The 22253-nt window shown below is 45.4% G+C and overlaps 1 protein-coding gene across 1 annotated transcript in view; it reads right to left on the reverse strand.

The window, feature by feature from the left end:
- The window catches only part of ADAMTSL1 (ADAMTS like 1), a 256986-nt gene that overhangs the window by 99799 nt on the left and 134934 nt on the right, over positions 1-22253 (reverse strand). Inside the window, exon 14 of the mRNA XM_081844758.1 lies at positions 7017-7318. Within this exon, the coding sequence (XP_081700884.1) occupies positions 7017-7318 (302 nt within the window). The remainder of the gene's footprint in view (positions 1-7016; positions 7319-22253) is intronic.

Raw genomic sequence — 22253 nt, forward strand, 5'->3', positions numbered from 1 at the left:
CCGAGGGTCAGAGAGCCGGAAGTCAAGAAGCCAATGGTCCAAGGGTCAGGAAGCAAGGAGTCATGAAGTCAAGGGTCCGAGGATCAAGAAGCAGGGAGTCACGAAGTCAAGGGTCCGAGGATCAAGAAGCAAGGAGTCATGAAGTCAAGGGTCCAAGGATCAAGAAGTCAGGGGTCTGAGGGTCAGGAAGCAAGGAGTCATGAAGGCAAGGGTCTGAGGATCAGGAAGCAAGGAGTCAATGAGCCAAATGCAGCAAGGAGTCACGAAGGCAAGGGTCTGAGGGTCAGGAAGCAAGGAGTCAATGAGCCAAACGCAGCAAGGCAGAAACCGTGTTGCTGTGGCAAACAGCCGAAGAGAAATGCTGACCTTATATCCCTTCCCGGCTCTTGCCACCAGGTGCTGTGAGTTACCAATCAGCCTCACCTGTGTGGCTGCACCTTGCCTCTTCAGAACAAACTTAGGAAGGCCCCAGTCCTGCAGAGTCCTATCGGTCACAGGGCCTGGCTCCTGTACGCACACCTGACAGACATGACCAAGACAGCGTAGATGTCGCTGAGACAGGAGTGCGGACGTGCTGGGGATGTTGACTTGGGGAAGCACATCTTTGTTTGGAATTCTGTACCGCCGTGTGATGCCCAAAATCTTCCTGACGCAGCGCATGTGGAAGGCGTTGAGGCATCACTCCTGGCGGGTGTAAGTTGACCATGAAAGCCTGGTAGACCTTCATCTTGGTATTGCTCATTACGTTCTTCCAGACCCTTTTGGAGAGGCGAGCCATTGCTGCAGCTGCCTTGCCAATCCACTTGTCTAGCTCAGCATATGCATATGCTAAACATAAATCAACTACAGCTGATCATGATGTGAACACATGACCGTTGTGCTTGCCGTCTAGAAACTAGAGATTGATGGGCAATTTGAAGGTCACCACTCTCCCTTCTTAGGATTTGGCTCAGAAAGCCCTTCTTCAGACTAAGGATGCTTTCAAATAGAGGACTTTCCTCCTTAAAGTATCATCATCATCATCATCATCATTTGTATACAACCCTTCATCCAAAGATCTCAGGGCAGTTCACAGTAGGATATGTGATTACCAGATATACACTTAAAATTGTAAAGTGTGAATGCAACAGACACATGCTTGCAAACACAAAACACTTTTGTAATAAACTTAATTTCTCTTATCTCTAATGTCTTAATCTGTGCCCTGTAGACTACAACTCCCATCAGCCCCAGCCAGTATGGTCAATGGTCAGGAGTGATGGGAGTTGCAGCCGAAAGCTCTGGAAAGCACAAGTGTGGGGAAGGGTTAGAGGCAGCACTGGAGAAAATCCAGGGTGGTTTTTTGCACAGGCTCACTGCGGATGGTAAGGTCTATGAGAGTGAAGAACAAGATATGGTGAGGATACACTCAAAGGTGTGGTAATAATGGGAGATGCTATTATTAAAGCGGCCATCTTCCTAACAAGTTCACAGTGACAGGCTGAAGCCCATGGTGATGAGGTTATTGTCTCGTTTGTCATTACGTTACACATTTTTGTGTTTTCGTACTGTAAAACGCCAAGTGGTTATAAAATTGAAGTTTCAGTTCACAATTCATCTGTCACAGCAGCCGAAAACCACCTTAGCAACTCCAGTCTGCCGTAGTTACGAATGTTTTCAAGCCGACTTCCTTGTGCATTCATAATGAATTCTGAACTAAACCAATGAACTATTGTGTCCATTCACTTTAAGAGGAAGACAGGTTTTTTTGAAGCATCCTCTGACCTCAGACCGTTCTCTGGCAGAAAGCACTGCTCTGAGCTATGTGCTCCTTTATGCATTTTTAGAAATGATAGGTGAGCCCATATTCTCCCTTGTCCTCAGAGAAAACTAGAAAGTGGCAGGAAGAGATAAGTAAAGGTGGGGAACTCCTATATGAAATGGCAACAGTGCATTTCCATTCTAAAAATCATTTGCTTCTGTTTCAGACATTTTTCAATAGCTAGTAAAACATTCGAGATGCAGCACAGAACCAAGTAGCGTGATAGTGATTTGTCCCTCTTGGAATTTTAGGATTAGATCTTGCAGCTTCCAACACAGATGTATTCAGAAACTGGAAAATACATATAACGAAGAAGCTGTACATTCCTTTCTAATGAGAAAATAAGCTGCTCAAAATGGGATGCAGAAAAGCCCTGGGCTTTCCACTTTCCAGGGTATTTGAGGCTCGAGTTTTAAAAATTATTGCTCACAATTTTAACATAATGAAGCTGGGTTTGTTTTTCCTTGAAAATCCCTGAAGTTTATGGCTGGGAAATTAAACAGCTACATGGAGCAAGGGGAGGACATGAATCTAAGTAGTTTTCAGTTCACTTTCAATATACCATCAAATAGGATTTGCTGTGTTTATATCTACCAGAATAGCATAATTGTTACATGATACTTGATGACAGCAGTGGAAGACGCAGCCACTTTATGAAGACTAAATTGTTAACTGGTTCCTTCTGGCTGCTACTCCTTCGAGGGTGAAGGGCTACTTCTGCATGAATCAAATTTCATCTCCAGAGAGCACAAGAACAATAAAATTAACTTGATCTGTCATGCAACTGTGGAAACAAAATGATTATTTGGAACCTATTTATTCCATTTTAATTTGCTTAACAGAAAACGTTTTTCCCCAAAACATTCTGAATGCCAGTCATTTCGCAAACAATCAGATGGCATTGAATGGATCAAAGAAATGGTTCCTGCTACAGCCACATATTATCAGGTACAATAAATGTAACAAGAGATGCTGCGTTTAAGCCCAAGTTCTTTGTGGCAATGCTGTTCAGCAGACCGAGCGCTGGATGTGAATTTAACTCATGGAAACAAGTGGTTGCCATCCAAAGGTATTTAATTCCTACAAGCCACTGCGCTTTGATATGGTGTAGGAATGCTGCAATGTAGGGCCCACAGTTCTCACAGTGTGTGTTATGGGCCTTCCCAAAGAAGTGTGCGGCAAGCACAACTGCCTCCCAGTTCAGAACAAATGTGGACTGGGTTCAGGAATGAGAGGACAAACATTTCTTTTTCAATCAGTGTATGTCAGAAGCAGAACATCTGCTTGGCGAGATGGTTGACAGAAGTGACAGCCAATGACAAAGCTCTCTACTTTAACAGGCTATCTTATTTGAAAAGATGCTGCGGTACTGTGTTGACCCGATCCCTCACTTTTCTAACCTAATGCAAAAAAACCAGCAGCTAGACTGGTGACTAGGAGTTGCTGCTGGGACCATATAACACCGGTCCTGAAAGACCTACATTGACTCCCAGTACATTTCCAAGCACCAACACTTTCACAGTCCGGTTCACAGGCGATCGAAGTCCTGGCAGGGAACGTCAGGACCGGGGGCAAGATGGCAGGGTGGGAGCAGGAACGGGGGTCCAGAAGCCAGAAGTCAGGAGCCAAGAGTCCGAGGGTCAGAGAGCTGGGAGTCAAGAAGCCAAGGGTCCGAGAGTCAGGAAGCAAGGAGTCACAAAGTCAGGGGTCTGATGATCAAGAAGCAGGGAGTCAAGAAGCTGAGGTTCAAAGATCAGGAAGCAAGAAGCCAAACACAACAAGGCAGGGAGTGTGTTACTGTGGCAAAGAGCTGAAGGGAAATGCTAACCTTATATCCCTTCCCAGCTCTTGCCACCAGGTGCTGTGAGCTACCAATCGGCCTCACCTGTGAGGCAGCGCCTTGCCTCTTCAGAACAACCTTAGGAAGGCCCCAGTCCTGCAAAGTCCTATTGGTCACAGGGCCTGGCTCCTGCATGCACTCCTGACAAACACTTTGAAGCCCTAAACCATGGGTCAGCAAACTAAGGCCCGGGGTCTGGATTCAGCCCAATTACCTTCTGGATCCAGCCCACGGGCAGTCCGGGAATTGCTGCGTGGCTCAGCAGGTGGCAGTGGGTGCCAAGGAGGTCATGGTGGAGCCTCTTTCCTGAATGGGAATGGAGCTTCCAGCCCTCATAACCTCTGGTGCAAAATTGACTGTGATAGACCCAGGAGGATTCCCTGCTCAGCGCCTGAGGGCCCCAATCCTGCCACTCACCACCTGGCCAACGGCGTGGCCTGGTGGGCTCTATAAAGGACTGCTGCCGCTGCTGCTGCTGAGCAGAGAGAGCTCCATTTAGTTTAGTTTTTGCTTTCTGTTTAAATTGCTGTTATTTTTTACCTATGTCATTTTAAACTGTGATATTAATGCTGTATTCTTAGTTTTAGTTTTAGTTTTAGATTTATGTGGAAATTGTTTCCCATTTGGTTGTGTATTTTTTTGATGTGGTTTATTTATTGTTTATGACTTTTGTAATGATGTAAATCTTGTTATGCTGTAAGCCGCCTTGAGCATTTTTTTTTAACTGTGGAAAGGTGGCATGTTGTTGTTTAGTTGTGTCCGACTCTTCATGACCCCATGGACCAGAGCATTCCAGGCACTCCTGTCTTCCACTGCCTCCCACAGTTTGGTCAAACTCATGCTGGTAGCTTCGAGAACACTGTCCAACCATCTCATCCTCTATCGTCCCCTTCTCCTTGTGCCCTCCATCTTTCCCAGCATCAGGGTCTTTTCCAGGGAGCCTTCTCTTCTCCTGAGGTGGCCAAAGTATTGGAGCCTCAGCTTCAGGATCTGTCCTTCCAGTGAGCACTCAGGGCTGATTTCCTTCAGAATGGAGAGGTTTGAACTTCTTGCAGTCCATGGTGCTCTCAAGAGTCTTCTCCAGCACCATAATTCAAAAGCATCAATTCTTCTGCGATCAGCCTACTTTATGGTCCAGCTCTCACTTACATGGAAAGGTGGCATACAAATAAAAAATGATGATGCTGATTCTCCAGCTACCTAATGGTCCATCTCTAGGCATGCACTCATTCCATGCCTGCACTCATTCCACTTTGAGTTTTGACCTGGGTTTGGCGCAAAAGACTACACCTGGGGCTTCTTCTGGATTCAAGAAAGCATGTTGATCTGCTTTCAGAGCTCTGTAAATTAGGGTTGCCATACATCCAAAATTTCCCAGACCCAGACGGAATACGGCAGTCGGAAACAGTGTCTGGGAGGAAATAGCTGAAATGTCCAGGAAAATACAGACACATGGCAACCCAGGTTGAAAGTCTAGTTTTTGGTGCAACAACTTTTTTTGGGGGGGGGGAGGGGGGGAGGCTCAAGAACTTTGTCCTCCCTTAAAGGCTCAACAACATTTGTGTCCCAATTTTCACTTTTTGAAATATGGCAACCCTATGTAAATTGTGTATGTGTCAGATTTGAACGACGCTGCAGAGATAAATGCTTTCTGTGCCATTTTTAAACCCATTTCCCTATTTTTACCTGAGAATGGGGTAGTAAGGACAAACAATGTTTTGTTCTGATAGGGTACGGGATGTGGGATAACCAAAGGAAGGCATAAATAATTATGAAGCATTATTCCCTTTGTGATAAAAATGTTCTTTTTCTATCATGCACAAGTTACTCAGGACCCATGAAATGCAAGCCATTTGTTACAATTCCTGTGTGGAAAACCCCCAGCTTTAGAGGAGCTAAGGAATTTTAGAAACGAGACGTTTCTAATGGGCGCAATTTTCATAAGCAATTAGCAGAAAATGACTGAGTAGACCCAAATGGATTAGACACCATGTACATTAAACAATTCTCATAATATGCATAAATGGTGACCCTCCTTAACTTTTAACCTAAGTGCCAAACTTACTAGCTCCAGGCAATCTTTTTGCTGGTTATTTTTGCCATATGTTTTCTCTCTCTCTCCTTTACCCTGCACCGAGATCCAAGCTAATGTCATTTGCTAGTAAAAGCTATCAAAACCAGCTGAGTCTCCAGTAGATTCAGTAAAGAAATACATATGCAACAGCCCAATGCTTGGGATCCACATGTCTCTGCTTACAAAGCAGAAGTCAGGCAATGCAGAGCTAATGACACCTGATGCTTCCTGGCTTAATCTTGCTCTTTAAAAATACGCTTCCCTGGCCCAAATGTAAGTGGTCAGCAGGAAATGTAAACAACCAGACTACTGCATTAGTCATATGAAAGACCCCAGCTGTGAATTCTGATACCTTCTAGATCCAAAATGGTATTACATCTGGACTTTATTTTCGATAGTTCCCTCACAGAGCCACTCTTCCATTTCAAACAGAGAAAACAGAAGACCGAGGTCTGATTCTCACATATTGGCTGCCACGGTCGAGCTGGTGGGACCGTCCACACAGTACCCAAAGGTGCTCATTTCATGGCTTATTGATGGATGGATGGAGTTGCTTTATATGCCACATTTATCCACATTTCCCATTAGCCAACTGTGTGCCTTGTGAAAATTGGCTCTAATCTGCTGAATTGAAAAGCTCGGTTGGACAAAAACCCCTCTTCAGATTTTCCACACATCTGATAAGAACTAATTTAGTGGGGAAGGTTGTGTTTTTGCAAGGCACCGCTGTGGAACAATGAGAGTAGAGGGAAGGATTAATCAGTACACAATAAGATCAAAATGCGAGTCGGGTGAAAGTGTGGATGCAGTTAGTTCAAATTAAGTCTGATTATAATCAGTGAGGCATGTAAGGAACCCCTGACCATTAGGTCCAGTCGCAGACGACTTGGGGGTTGCGGTGCTCATCCCACTTTATTGGCTGAGGGAGCCGGCGTACAGCTTCTGGGTCATGTGGCCAGCATGACTAAGCCGCTTCTGGCGAACCAGAGCAGCGCATGGAAACACCATTTACCTTCCCGCCGGAGCGGTACCTATTTATCTACTTGTACTTGATGTGCTTTCGAACTGCTAGGTTGGCAGGAGCAGGGACCGAACAATGGGAGCTCACTTCGTTGCGGGGATTCGAACCGCCGACCTTCTGATTGGCAAGCCCTAGGTTCTGTGGTTTAGACCACAGTGCCACCCGCAGCCCAAGGCACGTAAGGTAGTCATGACTTAATACCCATCCATTTTTTGCCTGTGGGTAGGCAAAATTTAAAACAGGAAAAACAAACAAGTTGTAAAAAAAAATTGCAACTCACCTCCTGCACAAGACTCAGAGCACTCTGTGAAGCCTTCATACTCCCAGTCATGGAGTTCGTCAAAATCCTGCGAGCCACCATAAAACACATCAGCCTCTTCGGGACTATATTCGCTGGTCTCCCCATTGCAAGGGCCACCATAACAAGCTCGTTCAGAGGCTGGTTTGGGCCCTTCACATTCATCAATGGGCAAATCAGCCACAGATTGAGAGAAGGAGAGCAGAACTTGGCACTTCACTAAGCGGACTTGGATTCCGACCCCACAGGTCACGCTGCAGGCAGACCAGGTCTCCGGAATAAACCTACAAGGAAAAGCAAACATAGGAATCATCTCCCTAAGACAGTGGTTTTCAGTTCGGGGCACCTTGAATGGTGCATTGCAAGGCAGTAGTTCTCCAGACAAGACAAAGTACATAAAATAATACAATACAAATTGAGAAGCAGAGACTAGAGGGTGGGGCAAGGCAGGTGGAAGGAGGCCTTGCCAGACAAAGTCTCTCTCCACACCTCAAGGGAGCTGTGGACTCAAAAGGACTGAAAACCTTTGCTCTAATGCAGGCATAGGCAAACTCGGCCCTCCAGATGTTTTGGGACTACAACTCCCATCATCCCTGCTAACAGGACTAGTGGTCAGGGATGATGGGAATTGTAGTCCCAAAACATCTGGAGGGCCGTGTTTGCCTATGCCTGCTCTAAGGCGTCTGGGCCTCTCTGCCAGAGATGCCAAAACTGTAACTTGAAACCAATATTATTTGAGAAGTTTGAAGGGCTCCTTCCATTCATGGAAGGGACTCGGGTCCAATGGAAGCTCCTGTTGAAGAAGGCAGGTTTGAGGAGGCTGCATGCAGGGGGAAGGGGAATCAGTGAAAACTGCACCCCCCTTTTTTTAGTGTGAGCATCCTGTGAGTGGATTCAACTTTAAGTAAAGAAAGATGGTCCCTTCGCAGTGCGAAGGAAATGGGCCAGATGACTTTAAGGAAAGTCTAGCTTCATAATTTTATAATTCCACAGATTCCTCTTACCAAAAACATGACCGCAAATTAATGCAGGGCAAAATGGCTCTACTATTAAAAAAGCATGTTAAGTTCATGCAGCACACCCTGTTAAATGAAATAATGGAGATGTGCATAAACCACATGCTCAGAGCAACAGCAGAAAAGAGAAATGTATAGCCTGTAAGGAAACTCTTCTAGGGAATGAAATTTGCTGCATAAACTATAATCTACTCATTATTAATCATTTCACTGTGCACAGTAATTCATAACTGAAAAGCAGGAAATAACATCAGGAAGTTATATTTTTTTCCTGCTTCCTAAACAGATACTTTGCATTTTGAGTTATGAGCCTAGTAGGGTAGGTTTATGCTATGTAATAACTTGCTTCAAAGGCATAAAGAGAACCTGTGGAGCTGAGAGCAATAAAACATACAAGGTTGCCATTAGAAAGTCAACATTTACTAATAACAACCATATTTCTGAGTTTGGTGATAGTGCTACTTTGCTGTGAAATAAATTCTTAATATATGCTTATGAGTTACTAACTTTTCAGCCGCCGTGCATTTCTTTTTTTCTGTAGTACAAAACTGTAAGAGATATATTCCAAGCTTATTCATCTATTTGGAACAAGCGACACTTGACTAGTCAGAGTTGCGGTAAATCAAAGCGCTACTTGCACAGCGATAACAGAATTAATATCCTGAGAATTAATATAATCCAGAACGAATTAAGTACAGTGGTACCTCGGGTTAAGTACTTAATTCGTTCCAGAGGTCCATTCTTAACCTGAAACTGCTCTTAACCTGAAGCACCACTTTAGCTAATGGGGCCTCCTGCTGCTGCCGCGCCGCCGGAGCATGATTTCTGTTCTCATCCTGAAGCAAAGTTCTTAACATGAAGCATTATTTATGGGTTAGCAGAGTCTGTAACCTGAAGCGTATGTAACCAGAAGCGTATGTAACCTGAGGTACCACTGTACTTAACCCGAGGTACCACTGTAATTGTTAAGAATGGATTTCTGTTTGGTTTTTTATATGCTGATATTATTATTCCAAACTATTCTAATGACTGTCAAATGTTACTGTATTTGATGTAGGTTGCTTATTTTAAAGCTATGTTTTATTATCACATTATTGTATTGCATTAGATTGTTACAAGGTGTACATTCTTTGTTTCTTCAGCTTGTAAACTGCCTTGGGTATTGTAAAATAGAAAGGCGATATACAAATTAAAAGTGATAGTGATGATGATGATGATGATGATATTTTTGCTGCTGGATACATTTGGGACGACAGTCACATTCACGCCCTGCTTGTGAACTTCCTGAGGCATTTGGAAACATATTTGCAAGGCAATTATAATCTTATGTGCAGGAAGCTTTTGAGGAGCAGTGAGTGGGAAGCATTCAAACCCACAGTATGGCTTCTCCTGATGCTTCGGTAGAATAACGCTGGTAGAACAACTCTGGTAGACCTGATCTACATGACTTATGCCCAATTAACTCAAGCCATTAGCTATTTATTGCTATGAAATGTGCACTCCCACCCAAACCGTTTTGGCTTTCCCAACAGAAACTTGGAACGGTACCCCGGATTTAAGTGCATGCGACAATTAGCAGAAAGATTAATTGCCACATTCTCAATTCTTTCACATTAAAACTCAAATCATCACATTGTTTGTTTGTTTGTAAGAGCTAGGCTATAAAAGCTAGCATGTAGCCTTGACTGTAGAAACCAACAACAAAACATTATATCCAGAACTGGATAGCCAGGCAAACACCTTACATCTGTAATCAATAAAGTTGTGGCATGATTTGAATCAAAGAATGTTGCCACGAGTTGTCATTGAAGCACATGCATGTTGCTGGGTCATGATGCCTGGGCATGCAATTTCTTCTGCTCCTTCCACAAGCTCCCCAACTGCCTTGTAATCTTGGGTTACCAGCCAGAGGAATAACTGCCTGATATACCCAGTTTTGTTAACAATGCATGTATCTCCAGACCATGGCTAATGCAAAAATAACCATGCCTAGCAAATAAGTTCACAAATCCTTTTTTTTCAATAGCAAACAAATAAGCAATGTCCCTAATTAAAATTAAAATTTAAAATTAAATTCTCAAGTTGCAAAATAAAATGCCAAATCACGCCCCTGTTTGATGTGAAGCTCTGTGCAATCGTTTGACAAACTCGTCTTCCTTCAGGCAGGAAGGTCTGAGTTCTTTTAACTTATAAAAATGAACATGCTTCAAATTCAACATTTGCAGTTAAGGAATATTGCTCCTGAGATAAAGATCGCCTCGTTTATAAAAACAACAATGTAACGGGGCCCTACTATTTTAAACAGATATTAGCAGTGAGAATGTCCACATTTTGTTTTGGCATGGAACAATCACATTCATTTATCGTTAAAATCCTCTAGAGCGAAGTGGGGTGGTTTGTAGTCAAAGCTTTGAGAGAGCGGTGGCAAGAGAAATGGAGAAAGACAAAGGGAAGAAATCGCACAAGTTGATCCAATGCCCTGGCAGCTGAGAGGGAATTTTCCCAACTGTTCCAAAACGCAATGGACTGCAACCATAGGAAATACACCTCCAAAGAGATATTTTGGCCGACAGAAAGCAGTGCAAATACGAAAGGGAAAAAGTATTCGTAGATAATATCAAGAGCAATATATACATAACTAACATCCTCGCTGACAGCCTCAGATCCTCCAGGGCACCTCTAACAACCAATTTTCATCTCCTCTTTCATCTAAATATGGAATGTTCAAACGGTTTCAGAGACATCATCTCCTTGTAACCATTTCCAGAGAGGCAGTCATGCGAGCCTTTGCACAGCAAAAAGTCATGGGGCATCTTTGAAGACCAACAAGTTTACTATGGGATAAGGTTTTGTCGATTGCAGTATACATCTTATACTTCATTAGATGCATGGAGTGTTATCCTGAGTTGCTATAATGCTTGTAACAACCCTGCAAAAGAAGTCGGAACCATATATATATTTTTTAAAGTTATCTTATTCATTACATCCATATCACGCCGTTCCTCCAAGGAAGTAAAGGTGGTCTTCATAGCTCTCCTCCCCACTGTAACCTCACCACAACTAGGGACAGGCCTGAGGCATGTAATTGGTTTGTTTCTGTTTTATTATGTATTCCGTGTTTTCATTTTGTATTTCTGTGTTGTGAACTGATCTTCAGATGAAGGGCAGTATACTAATTTTAACAAACAAACATATAAATACATGTTTTTGCTATGTTGCTACTTACTGGAGCAATTCTGTGTAGAATGAACGCGCAGATCAAGTACATTAAGATGCAGGTAAAAGTTCTGAAAACACATCACCTGTCTAGTTCCTTAAGCCCTTTTGGTCGGAAATCTCACCTCTAAAAGACTGGCTCTAAGCAAGCGCGGCTTAACATTTAGGAATTATTATTGGGCGATTGCATACTACTGGCCTTTCTGCAGCTAAGTTGTTCCCTGTGGGTTCTATTCAAATAGATGCATGTCAGGAATTTCCTTTTGTTTCTTATTGAATCAGCCCCATCACTTAGCCGGTGCCATCTGGCATCCAGATATTACAGTTTGCCCACCCCCCTTTTGCTATATTTTATTTTATTTTTACAGCTCACACCAGGTTATTTATGGCAAAATGTTAAAAGCTGGATATCGTGTTAACATACAAAAGTGTTTTTCAAGAGTTGCAAATCTTTTAGAAAAAACCTCCCCCCACTCGGCAAACTCTCCAACGAAACAAGTCAGATGAAAACTAATAGGCCCCTGACTTTTTCAGCCGCAATGACTGTGTAGTGGACTGTGTTCAGGTTGTGTAGTGGGCTATGAAATCAGGCCTCCATGAAGAAGGAAAGGATGATACTAGCCAAGTTCTGAACGGTCTCTTTCACAGACTATACTTTCCCAAACATCAATGTGATAAAGTGGCAAGGAACAGGACATAAGGAGTTTATAACTATGTTTTACTCACTGGTGGATTTATTGTTTTCAGCTACTTTTATAATTTACATCTACATTTCCTACACTTGCTTTTGAAGGTAGCATTCCAAGGAGCACAGTTCCTACCTAGAGGGCTGTATATAATGCCATCTTTCCTGCGTGTTTATTATATGGATATGGTCACTGGAGGATTAAAAGGACATAGCTGAGGTTTAAGTGAACACACTTTCCTATCTAGAATCATAAGGCATTGCCTCAGGCAATTCGCAACACTGCAAAATATATTATCACTCCCATTTTACAGCTGAAGAAACAGCTCTGTTGTCGACAGCTCTGTTGAATAGAATGGTGCTTTTAAACCTCTTCTTAAATTACTGGATTCCTTTCAAAAAACGACACAGAGGTCAGATATTAATGCATAGGAATGAACTTTAGGTTGTGAAAAGAGCAGGATAGTGCACACCCCGGAAATTATCTCTTGAAGAAGGTACAGGGTTATAAAGATTAGGACTAGCTGCCTGAGAAACAGTTTCTATTCAAATGTGATTTTGGTTTTAAACGCAGTGTAAGGTAGTCTCTGGGACGTGGGTGGCGCTGTGGGTAAAACCTCAGTGCCTAGGACTTGCCGATCTATGGTCGGCGGTTCGAATCCCCGCGACGGGGTGAGCTCCTGTCTTTCGGTCCCAGCTCCTGCCCACCTAGCAGTTCAAAAGCACCCCTAAGTGCAAGTAGATAAATAGGTACCGCTTTATAGCGGGAAGGTAAACGGCGTTTCCATCTGCTGCACTGGTGCTGGCTTGCCAGAGCAGCTTCGTCACGCTGGCCACGTGACCCGGAAGTGTCTGCAGACAGCGCTGGCTCCCGGCTTCTTAAGTGAGATGAGCGCACAACCCTAGAGTCAGACACGACTGGCCCGTACAGGCAGGGGTACCTTTACCTTTAAGGTAGTCTCTATGGGAGTATATTGTACAGTGGTGCCCCGCAAGACGAATGCCTCGCAAGACGGAAAACCCGCTAGACGAAAGGGTTTTCCGTTTTGGAGGCGCTTCGCAAAACGAATTTCCCTATGGGCTTGCTTCGCAAGAAGAAAGCCCATAGGGAACTCTCCGGGGACCTCTTTTAAATGCTAGCGGTGGGGAGCAAAGCCTTTTTCCCCCCTCCGGCCTTCAGAAGAGGTCCAGGAAGGCCGGCGGGGGCGAAAGGCTTTGCTCCCCACCGCCAGCATTTTAAAAGCAGTCCGGGATAGCAGGGAAGCGCTTCCCGCTATCCCGGATGGCTTTTGAAGGCAGGCAGGACCTCTTCTGAAGGCCGGTGGGGGGCGAAAGTCTTTGTCCCCCCTGCCTGCCTTCCCGGGAGAGCGGAGAAACGCAGCGCTGCGTTTCTCCGCTCTCCTGGGAAGGCAGGCGGCGGGGGGGGGAGCAAAGACTTTTGCCCCCCGCCCGCCTTCAGAAGAGGTCCTGGACCTCTTCTGAAGGCGGGCGGGGGGCAAAAGTCTTTGCTCCCCCCTGCCTGCTTTCCGGGAGAGCGGAGAAACGCTTTCTCCGCTTTCCCGGACGGCTTTTGAAGGCAGGCAGCAGGGGGGGGAGCAAAGACTTTCGCCCCCCACCGGCCTTCAGAAGAGGTCCTGGACCTCTTCTGAAGGCGGGCGGGGGGCAAAAGTCTTTGCTCCCCCCCCCCGCCTGCCTTCCCGGGAGAGCGGAGAAACGCAGCGCTGCGTTTCTCCGCTCTCCCGGGAAAGCAGGCAGGGGGGACAAAGACTTTTGCCCCCCGCCCGCCTTCAGAAGAGGTCCAGGACCTCTTCTGAAGGCCGGTGGGGGGCGAAAGTCTTTGTCCCCCCTGCCTGCCTTCCCGGGGGCTTTTAAATCGCCCCGGGACAGCGGAAAATTCCTCCGCTGCCCCGGGGCGATTTTAAAATGCTGGCGGGCAGCAGCGCTGCCGCCCGCCAGCATTTTAAGATCACCCCAGACAGCGGAGACTTCTCCGCTCCCGGGGCTGCCGCCCACCAGCATTTTAAAAACCCTGGGACAGCGGAAAATTCCTCTTCTGAAGGCCGGTGGGGGGCGAAAGTCTTTGTCCCCCCTGCCTGCCTTCCGGGGGCTTTTAAATCGCCCCGGGACAGCGGAAAATTCCTCCGCTGCCCCGGGGCGATTTTAAAATGCTGGCGGGCAGCAGTGCTGCCGCCCGCCAGCATTTTAAGATCACCCCAGACAGCGGAGGAATTTTCCGCTGTCCCAGGGTTTTTAAAATGCTGGTGGGCGGCAGCCCCGGGAGCGGAGAAGTCTCCGCTGTCTGGGGTGATCTTAAAATGCTGGCGGGCGGCAGCGCTGCTGCCCGCCAGCATTTTAAAATCGCCCCGGGGCAGCGGAGGAATTTTCCGCTGTCCCGGGGCGATTTAAAAGCCCCCGGGAAGGCAAGACAGGGGGGACAAAGGCAGGCAGGGGGGACAAAGAGGTCCTGGACCTCTTCTGAAGGCGGGCGGGGGGCAAAAGTCTTTGTCCCCCCTGCCTGCTTTCCCGGGAGAGCGGAGAAACGCAGCGCTGCGTTTCTCCGCTCTCCCGGGAAGGCAGGGGGGGGGAGCAAAGACTTTCGCCCCCCACCGGCCTTCAGAAGAGGTCGGGGGACAGACTGTCCCCGGACCTGGTCTGAAGGCGGTTTCCATAGGAACGCATTAATTGATTTTTAATGCATTCCTATGGGAAACCGTGCTTCGCAAGACGAAAAACTCGCAAGACGAAAAGACTTGCGGAACGAATTAATTTCGTCTTGCGAGGCACCACTGTATTTAATTACAGGGTATCAAAGTTTTTAGGGGGCTAACCAGGCTGGGATAGCTGGGATAGCAGGCTTCTTGGTTTCTGAATGTCTGATGTAGATTTTCAATTTCGTTGTTCTGTATGGGACAATGACAATAAAAATTATCGTATCGTATAATATTGTATCGTATCGTACTCTAATTAAAAATGAAAACAGGATGTCACAGTACAGAGCTTTCATACTGGTTTAGATAGCGCTTTTAGCAACTGCAGTTGCATGCAACGTTTTGCCTGCATCTATAGCTGGAACTATGCATGAGTCCATCAGGCCCAGTTGAGATTATAAACTGATGAGTGGGAGCTGCAACATAAGGTTGTGGGATGGTTCAAGTTCAGAGCTCCATTCAGCTCGGAACAGTGCACTGTCCAGACCGCTCAAGAGATGGGATTGAAGGAAGAGTGAGGGGAAACAAGGACGTCTCATTTTCCTTGCCCTCCCCCCTGATATAATGCTAGAGCTCTTAGACACAGACTCACAGAATTGTAGAATTGGATGGGGCCCCAAAGGTCATCTATTTCAACCCCCTGCAATGCAGGAATCTCAGCTAAAGCATCCATGACAGATGGCCATCCAACCTCTGCTTAAAAACCTCCAAGGAAAGAGTCGACCACCTTCCAAGGGAGACCGTTCCACTGTCGTACGTCTCTTTCTGTCAGAAAGTTCTTCCTGGTGTTTAGTTGGAATCTCCTTCCTTGTAACTTGAAGCCATGGGTTCAAATCCTGCCCTCCAGAACAGGAGAAAACAAGCTTCCGCCATCTTCCATTTGACAGCCCTTTAGATATTTGCAGATGGCTAGCATCTCTCCTCTCAGTCTCCTCTTTTCCAGGCTAAGGATACTCAGTGTGGTCGGCCCGGGGGTAACCCATGAAACGCAGTCCTGGTCCGGTCCAGAATCTGAAGGTTCCACTAGGAGTCAGTCCGACAGGTCCAAGGCAGGACATGAGGCAGGATACCAGGCAAGGACAGGTACAGGATCTCAGGCAGGCATACAGGTCTGGCATACAGCAATGTTGCTCCCGCAACCTGGGGTGGGGTCCGACAGCCTTTTATCTTTGTCGGGGTAGCGGCCGGTCCTGATCCCCCAGTGACTCACCTCCCTGTTCCGCCCGAAGGCGAGCGCTCCTCCTGTGAGTACTCAGGTCTCTCCTTCTCTCAGACTTTAGTCTCTGCAGCTCAGGAGACGTCGGTGGGTTACTAGACCCAGGGGCCGCCTCAGCCTCCCCTGACCCAACCGGTAGTGGAGCAGCTGTAAGTGATGTCCCAGCTGAAGGTAACGAGGGAATCCCCGCATCTGGAGCCAAGGCAGGCTCAGGCCCCTGACTCGGCCCAGCTGGTGTTTGCTGCAGGGAAACCTGTGCAGACTGGGACTCTTCAGGATCAGGCCCCAGACTTGGTTCAGATGATGCCTGAGGCAAAGGATCCGGTGCAGATTGAGATTTCTCTGGGTCCGAGTCCCAGGCCATCACACTCAGCTCCTTCAACCGTTCCTCATCAGGCTTGGTTTCCAGACCCTTGATCATCTTGGTCACCCTCCTCTGCACACATTCCTGCTTGTCAACATCCGTCTTGAATTGTGGCGCCCAATCTATTCAATGTACCGGCATTAACAGAGCAATCTTATATGTTTACTCAGAAGCAAGTGTCACTGTTTTCACTAGTAACGGCACATATGATTGCAGCCAAAGGGTCTAAGAAATGTTGTTAGGAGGCATTCTTTAATCTTCACTTAAAGTAGGGCTAAGTTAAAGATCCTTTAGTACACAACCCTATAGAAAAATTTTTATACGAGTCATCTGTCTCATTTCTAATAGTAATTGGCAATAGAGTCAACCCACAATTCAGCTGTTCTCCATAGAGATCATATTACTGATCATTCTCATAAGATTTTGTTGCCTTTGGAAGGTTAGCAGACGGTAGGTTTGTGTTTCGGCTTGTCAAAAAGGGCTGTTTTCACAACTGCAGGGTGGGTCATAGGTGCAGTGAATTTAGCCCTCTGAAATTTGTTTTATGATAGAGGAGGAGGATATCCTATCTAGTTCAGGCAGATGGAAAGCGACTAGTTTATCTCAGCTAGATGAATAAAGTGTGCTGAGTGGCAGTTTCTTATTCTCCTCTTTCTTGTATTTGTGGGACTGGAGAGAGGAAGAAGTATTGCCAGCCAGCCTTCAAGAGCAAGGTTTCCTTTGATTGCTGGCGACTGGCATTTCCCATTCCTGCCAACTAAACAAGACCTTCTACATTACTCCTATGCAGTGGCATAGCGTGGGTTGTCTGCCCAGAGCTGTGTGGAGGGGATTTGTGGAATGGAGGGAAACAGGCGGAATACGCATGCACATTCAGCTGCGTAACGGTGTCCTCATCACCTAGGAGATTGTGGTTGAAGATAGGAAAAGAGGAGTTGTTCTGTTGCCTGGAGAGGTCACTTCCTGCTTCGCATGGAGAAGCTATGTTCAAGGAAGTTTCCGATACAGTGGTACCTCTACTTACGTGCACCTCTGGTTATGTATCCTTCGGGATACACACACGGCAAACCTGGAAGTATTTTTCCAGGTTTTGATGCACACACATGCGCAGAAGTGCTCTTCCGTGCCATACGCATGCGCAGAAGCACTCTACCACGACGCACGCATGCACAGAACAGACACCTCCGGTTGCGGAAACCTCGGGATCCGACCAGAGTTCCAGAATGGATCCTGTCTGTAACTGGAGGTTGTTGTTGTTTAGTCGTTTAGTCGTGTCCGACTCTTCGTGACCCCATGGACCAGAGCACACCAGGCACTCCTGTCTTCCACTGCCTCCCACAGCTTGGTCAAACTCATGTTAGTAGCTTCGAGAACACTGTCCAAGCATCTCATCCTCTGTCATCCCCTTCTCCTTGTGCCCTCCATCTTTCCCAACATCAGGGTCTTTTCCAGGGAGTCTTCTCTTCTCATGAGGTGGCCAAAGCCTTGGAGCCTCAGCTTCACGATCTGTCCTTCCAGTGAGCACTCAGGGCTGATTTCCTTCAGAATGGATAGGTTTGATCTTCTTGCAGTCCATGGGACTCTCAAGAATCTCCTCCAGCACCATAATTCAAAAGCATCAATTCTTCGGAGACCAGCCTTCTTTATGGTGCAGCTCTCACTTCCATACATCACTACTGGGAAAACCATAGCTTTAACTATACGGACCTTTGTTGGCAAGGTGATGTCTCTGCTTTTTAAGATGCTGTCTAGGTTTGTCACTGTTTTTCTCCCAAGAAGCAGGCGTCTTTTAATTTCGTGGCTGCTGTCACCATCTGCAGTGATCATGGAGCCCAAGAAAGTAAAATCTCTCACTGCCTCCATTTCTTCCCCTTCTATTTTATTGTGCTTTTAATACTTTGATGGGAGCTGCCCAGAGTGGCATATAAATTAATACTAATACTAGTAATAATAATATTTCAATAGAGCCCAGCAATGAAAGTGCACAGCTGTATTGAGGCAGCACCAGGTGTTGAAATTTTCTGCCCCTAACAATTTTGCACCTGGGGCAACTGCCCCTGTGGTCCCCCCACTGTACACCAATGCTCCTTACAACCACACAAGGACAGCGGAAGGGAATAGAAAACCACTGCTGCTACATGCCATGCTATATAACCTACCTAGGATAAATGCACAACTGGAACCATTTTGAATATTTTTGACCCCACCCTCAAAATTGACAAAATGCTCTCCTCAGTTCACCCCCTTCAGTGGGGTAGTGATTGGCATTTCTTAACAGACCAAAGAAAGAATGAAAGATAACAAATATCTCGTTTTCTATCAAAGAAACCTTAATCCACCCAAACATTGTAATGCTATTTTACAGAGCTGTTTCTCCATTTTACAGCTGGGGAAACAACTCTGTAAAGCAAACAGATCTGCTGAATAAAAAGGTGCTGATAAATACAAATAAAATCTCTGCTTAAGTTCTTGGGATTCCTTTCATCCCCCCCCCCCATTCAAGGCTGTATATAATTCCTTCAATCATGGTCTTTGCCATTTGTCCAAAATACTTTATAATTATATTCCATATTTTCTGTTGTACCTTATCCCAGAATCCTTACAAAAATCCATTTGTACCACTATTCAGAAATCTGTTGTGCTGTCGTTTTTATAAGAATGCAATAACTATTCAACACCAAGCATTGGGGGAGGTTTTTCTTCCCCTCACGAAGCAACGCCAACATTAATTCTCAACATTCAGATCCAGACTTTTGTCAATAAGTCCATGATCATGACTTCTTCTGGAGTTGTGGCTTCTTCTAGCTTATTTTTTTAGTGCTCTGCAGCAGAAATATGGGCTATGATTCAAATCATCCCTTTCCAGTGTAAGCAATGTGATCCTTGTTTGACACCCCCCCCGACACTGCCCAGTTCCCATTATACAACTGAAGGGTAATTATAGTTTGTTAAGTATGTATTTAGAAAAGTGGTTTACTAGTAGACAGAAAACTGCAGAAATCCAAAAACTGGGCTTCCAAATTAAAATAAATAAAAACAGATTCAAACATGTATCTGGCACTTGGCTATACATGAACAAAAGGCACATATGAAATATATAATAGCTCTGAAGTATAACTTCATCATAACACGTAACAGCTGACAAATATATATTTACATATGATACATATAAATATAAACATAACTATGATCTTGAGTATAATATTGTACATTTCCTCACTGTTTCCCCATGGCTTCAATTAAAATTTGCGCGATTTCAGGTCAGCCATGCCAGCATGGCAGCTTTACTATCTCAAAGACAAATTTTATGAGATGAAAATATGGCTCTAACATCAATCAAAACCAAAAATTGTCTCCAGGAAGGTTAGATATGTTTCAGCTAAATGTGTTTTGGAATGTGAAAGGTTCAGAGTCTAAAGAACAGCTGAAGCAGCTTGCACAAATCCTGCTGCCTTTCTGACACCATGAGGAAGACGTTAATTTTTTCCCCAATCCCAGGGCCGGTTCAAGACATTTGGCCGCCTGAGGCAAAGGAGAAGATGGCACTCCATCCTAATTCAATATTCAGAACCCAACTGGGCTGATGTTTGAATTTTACTTCAATGTTGATGATAGGAGTAGAATCCTGTGCCACATCTGGGACAGCTGTCCAGATTAGGGGCCACAGGAGGGAGAAGTGGCAACAGAGTCAGTTGCCTTACTCTGCCTAATATTAGGGCCGGCCTTGTCCCTTTCACAGTAGCGGCAGTTTTCAGAAAAGGTGATAGTGGCTGAAAGAGTAGCATCGAGGAAAATGCTTAGGTGGTCCTTCTCCCCTGTGGCTGCTTTTAAACAAAGAAAAAGTATGTTGTGTCCGACTCTGCGTGACGCCATTTAGCTCATGCCAGGCACTCCTGTCATCCACTGCCTCCTGCAGTTTGGTCAAACTCATGCTGGTAGCTTCGAGAACACTGTCCAACCATCTCGTCCTCTGTCGTCCCCTTCTCCTTGTACCCTCAATCTTTCCCAACATCAGGGTCTTTTCCAGGGAGTCTTCTCTTCTCATGAGGTCCTCAGCTTCAGGATCTGTCCTTCCAGTGAGCACTCAGGGCTGATTTCCTTCAGAATGGAGAGGTTTGATCTTCTTGCAGTCCAAGGGACTCTCAAGAGTCACCTCCAGCACCATAATTCAAAAGCATCAATTATTCGGTGATCAGCCTTCTTTATGGTCCAGCTCTCACTTCCATACATCACTACTGGGAAAACCATAGCTTTAACTACTATATGGACCTTTATCGTCAAGGTGATGTCTCTGCTTTTTAAGATGCTGTCTAGGTTTTCCATCGCTTTTCTCCCAAGAAGCAGGTGTCTTTTAATTTCGTGACTGCTGTCACCATCTGCAGTGATCATTGAGCCCAAGAAAGTGAAATCTCTCACTGCCTCCATTTCTTCCCCTTCTATTTGCCAGGAGGTGATGGGCCCAGTGGCCATGATCTTCATTTTTTTGATGTTGAGCTTCAGACCATATTTTGCACTCTCCTCTTTCACCCTCATTAATAGGTTCTTTAATTCCTCCTCACTTTCTGCCATCAAGGTTGTGTCATCTGCATATCTGAGGTTGTTGATATTTCTTCCGGCAATCTTAATTCTGGGTTAGGATTCATCCAGCCCAGCCTTTCGCATGAAAAAATATACTTCACATCTAATTTGGCATTTATCAGCATCCCGTGAGAAACCGCTTACCATTTCAATACAGTAGGAATAGAAGGGGACCTTATGAGAAAGTCTTACAGGGCTTGTTCTTTAATCTCCACCCCACCCTGGGTAAATTGTAATATTTTAGCTTGGCGAATCAATAACATTCTTTAGTTTTTAATATTTGATTACCGTACTTTTCCATGAGGGTTGGTTTTTTTTTTATACAAAAAGAAAGTTAAAAATCGGGGTTCGTCTTATACACAGATAGTGCAGAGAGGAGACTTGCGATTTGTTTTGGCCGTGAGCAGCAGCTTGTCACTGGTGACTGCGTGGGTGATTGGTGGCTGCGACAAGGGCTTCTTCTGTGACAATTGGGCGGGTGATTGCTGGTGTTTGTGAGTCGGGTGAGTGATTTTCGGCATCCCCCCCAAAAAAGCTCAACAACTCTGGGCCATTTCCCCCCATTTTCTTAAAACGTAGTCCCCAAAAATAGGGGGCATCTTATACACGGGGGCGTGTTATACACGGAAAAATATGTGAAGTAAAATGTCATATTTCAAGGTGGGAACCTCTAAATCAGTGGTTCTCAACATGTGGGTCCCCAGATGTTGTTGGACTACAACTCCCATTATCCCTAGCCCTGGACTTGCTAGCTAGGGGTGACGGGAGTTGTAGTCCAACATCATCTGCGGACCCACAGGTTGAGAAAGGCTGCTCTAAATGTTTAAGTGAGAGACATTTTCTGAAATGAACATTTATTTGGTAAAAGCACCCAATGAACCTTGGGAGTGCAGGGTGTGTGGAAATCTCAGATCCGATGGCCAGAGTTCACAAGATGAATTGCTGTAAACATGGCATTTCTGTGATGAATGTGATACCTAGGCTGGCTCTGAGCTAGCAAAGGCTGGAAGCGGCAAGTTTTGATGTTTGTGTGTGCTTTCAAACTCATGTGAAGCCTGAACTGTACAGTTATGTGAGAGGTTTTGCACTGCTTCCGCAATGGAGAGTTTGAGTCAGCTCTTATTCACCAGTTTACACAAACCAAAATAAATAAACTCAATCAGCATGCACAAAACCACTTCGGCTATGAGTGAAAATCAGCACAACTTGATTAAAAACCTCAGCTGCTACAAGCTTAGAGGGTCATAAAAATAAGCCCTCTGTGAATCAACTTACTCAGTTGTTAGAGCTACATCATGTTAATTGTGGTTTAACTCCTCGCAAGAAGACACAAATCAGCCAGGAAGACTTTCAAGTTAAGGGCAGGATTATGGGGTATGGAAAATATCCTAACTTCAATGGGGTTTAACTCCATTCCGGAATGTAACAAAATGCAC

The sequence above is a fragment of the Podarcis erhardii genome, assembly GCF_964252035.2.
Source record: "Podarcis erhardii genome assembly, chromosome: 17".
Classification (NCBI taxonomy): domain Eukaryota; kingdom Metazoa; phylum Chordata; class Lepidosauria; order Squamata; family Lacertidae; genus Podarcis; species Podarcis erhardii.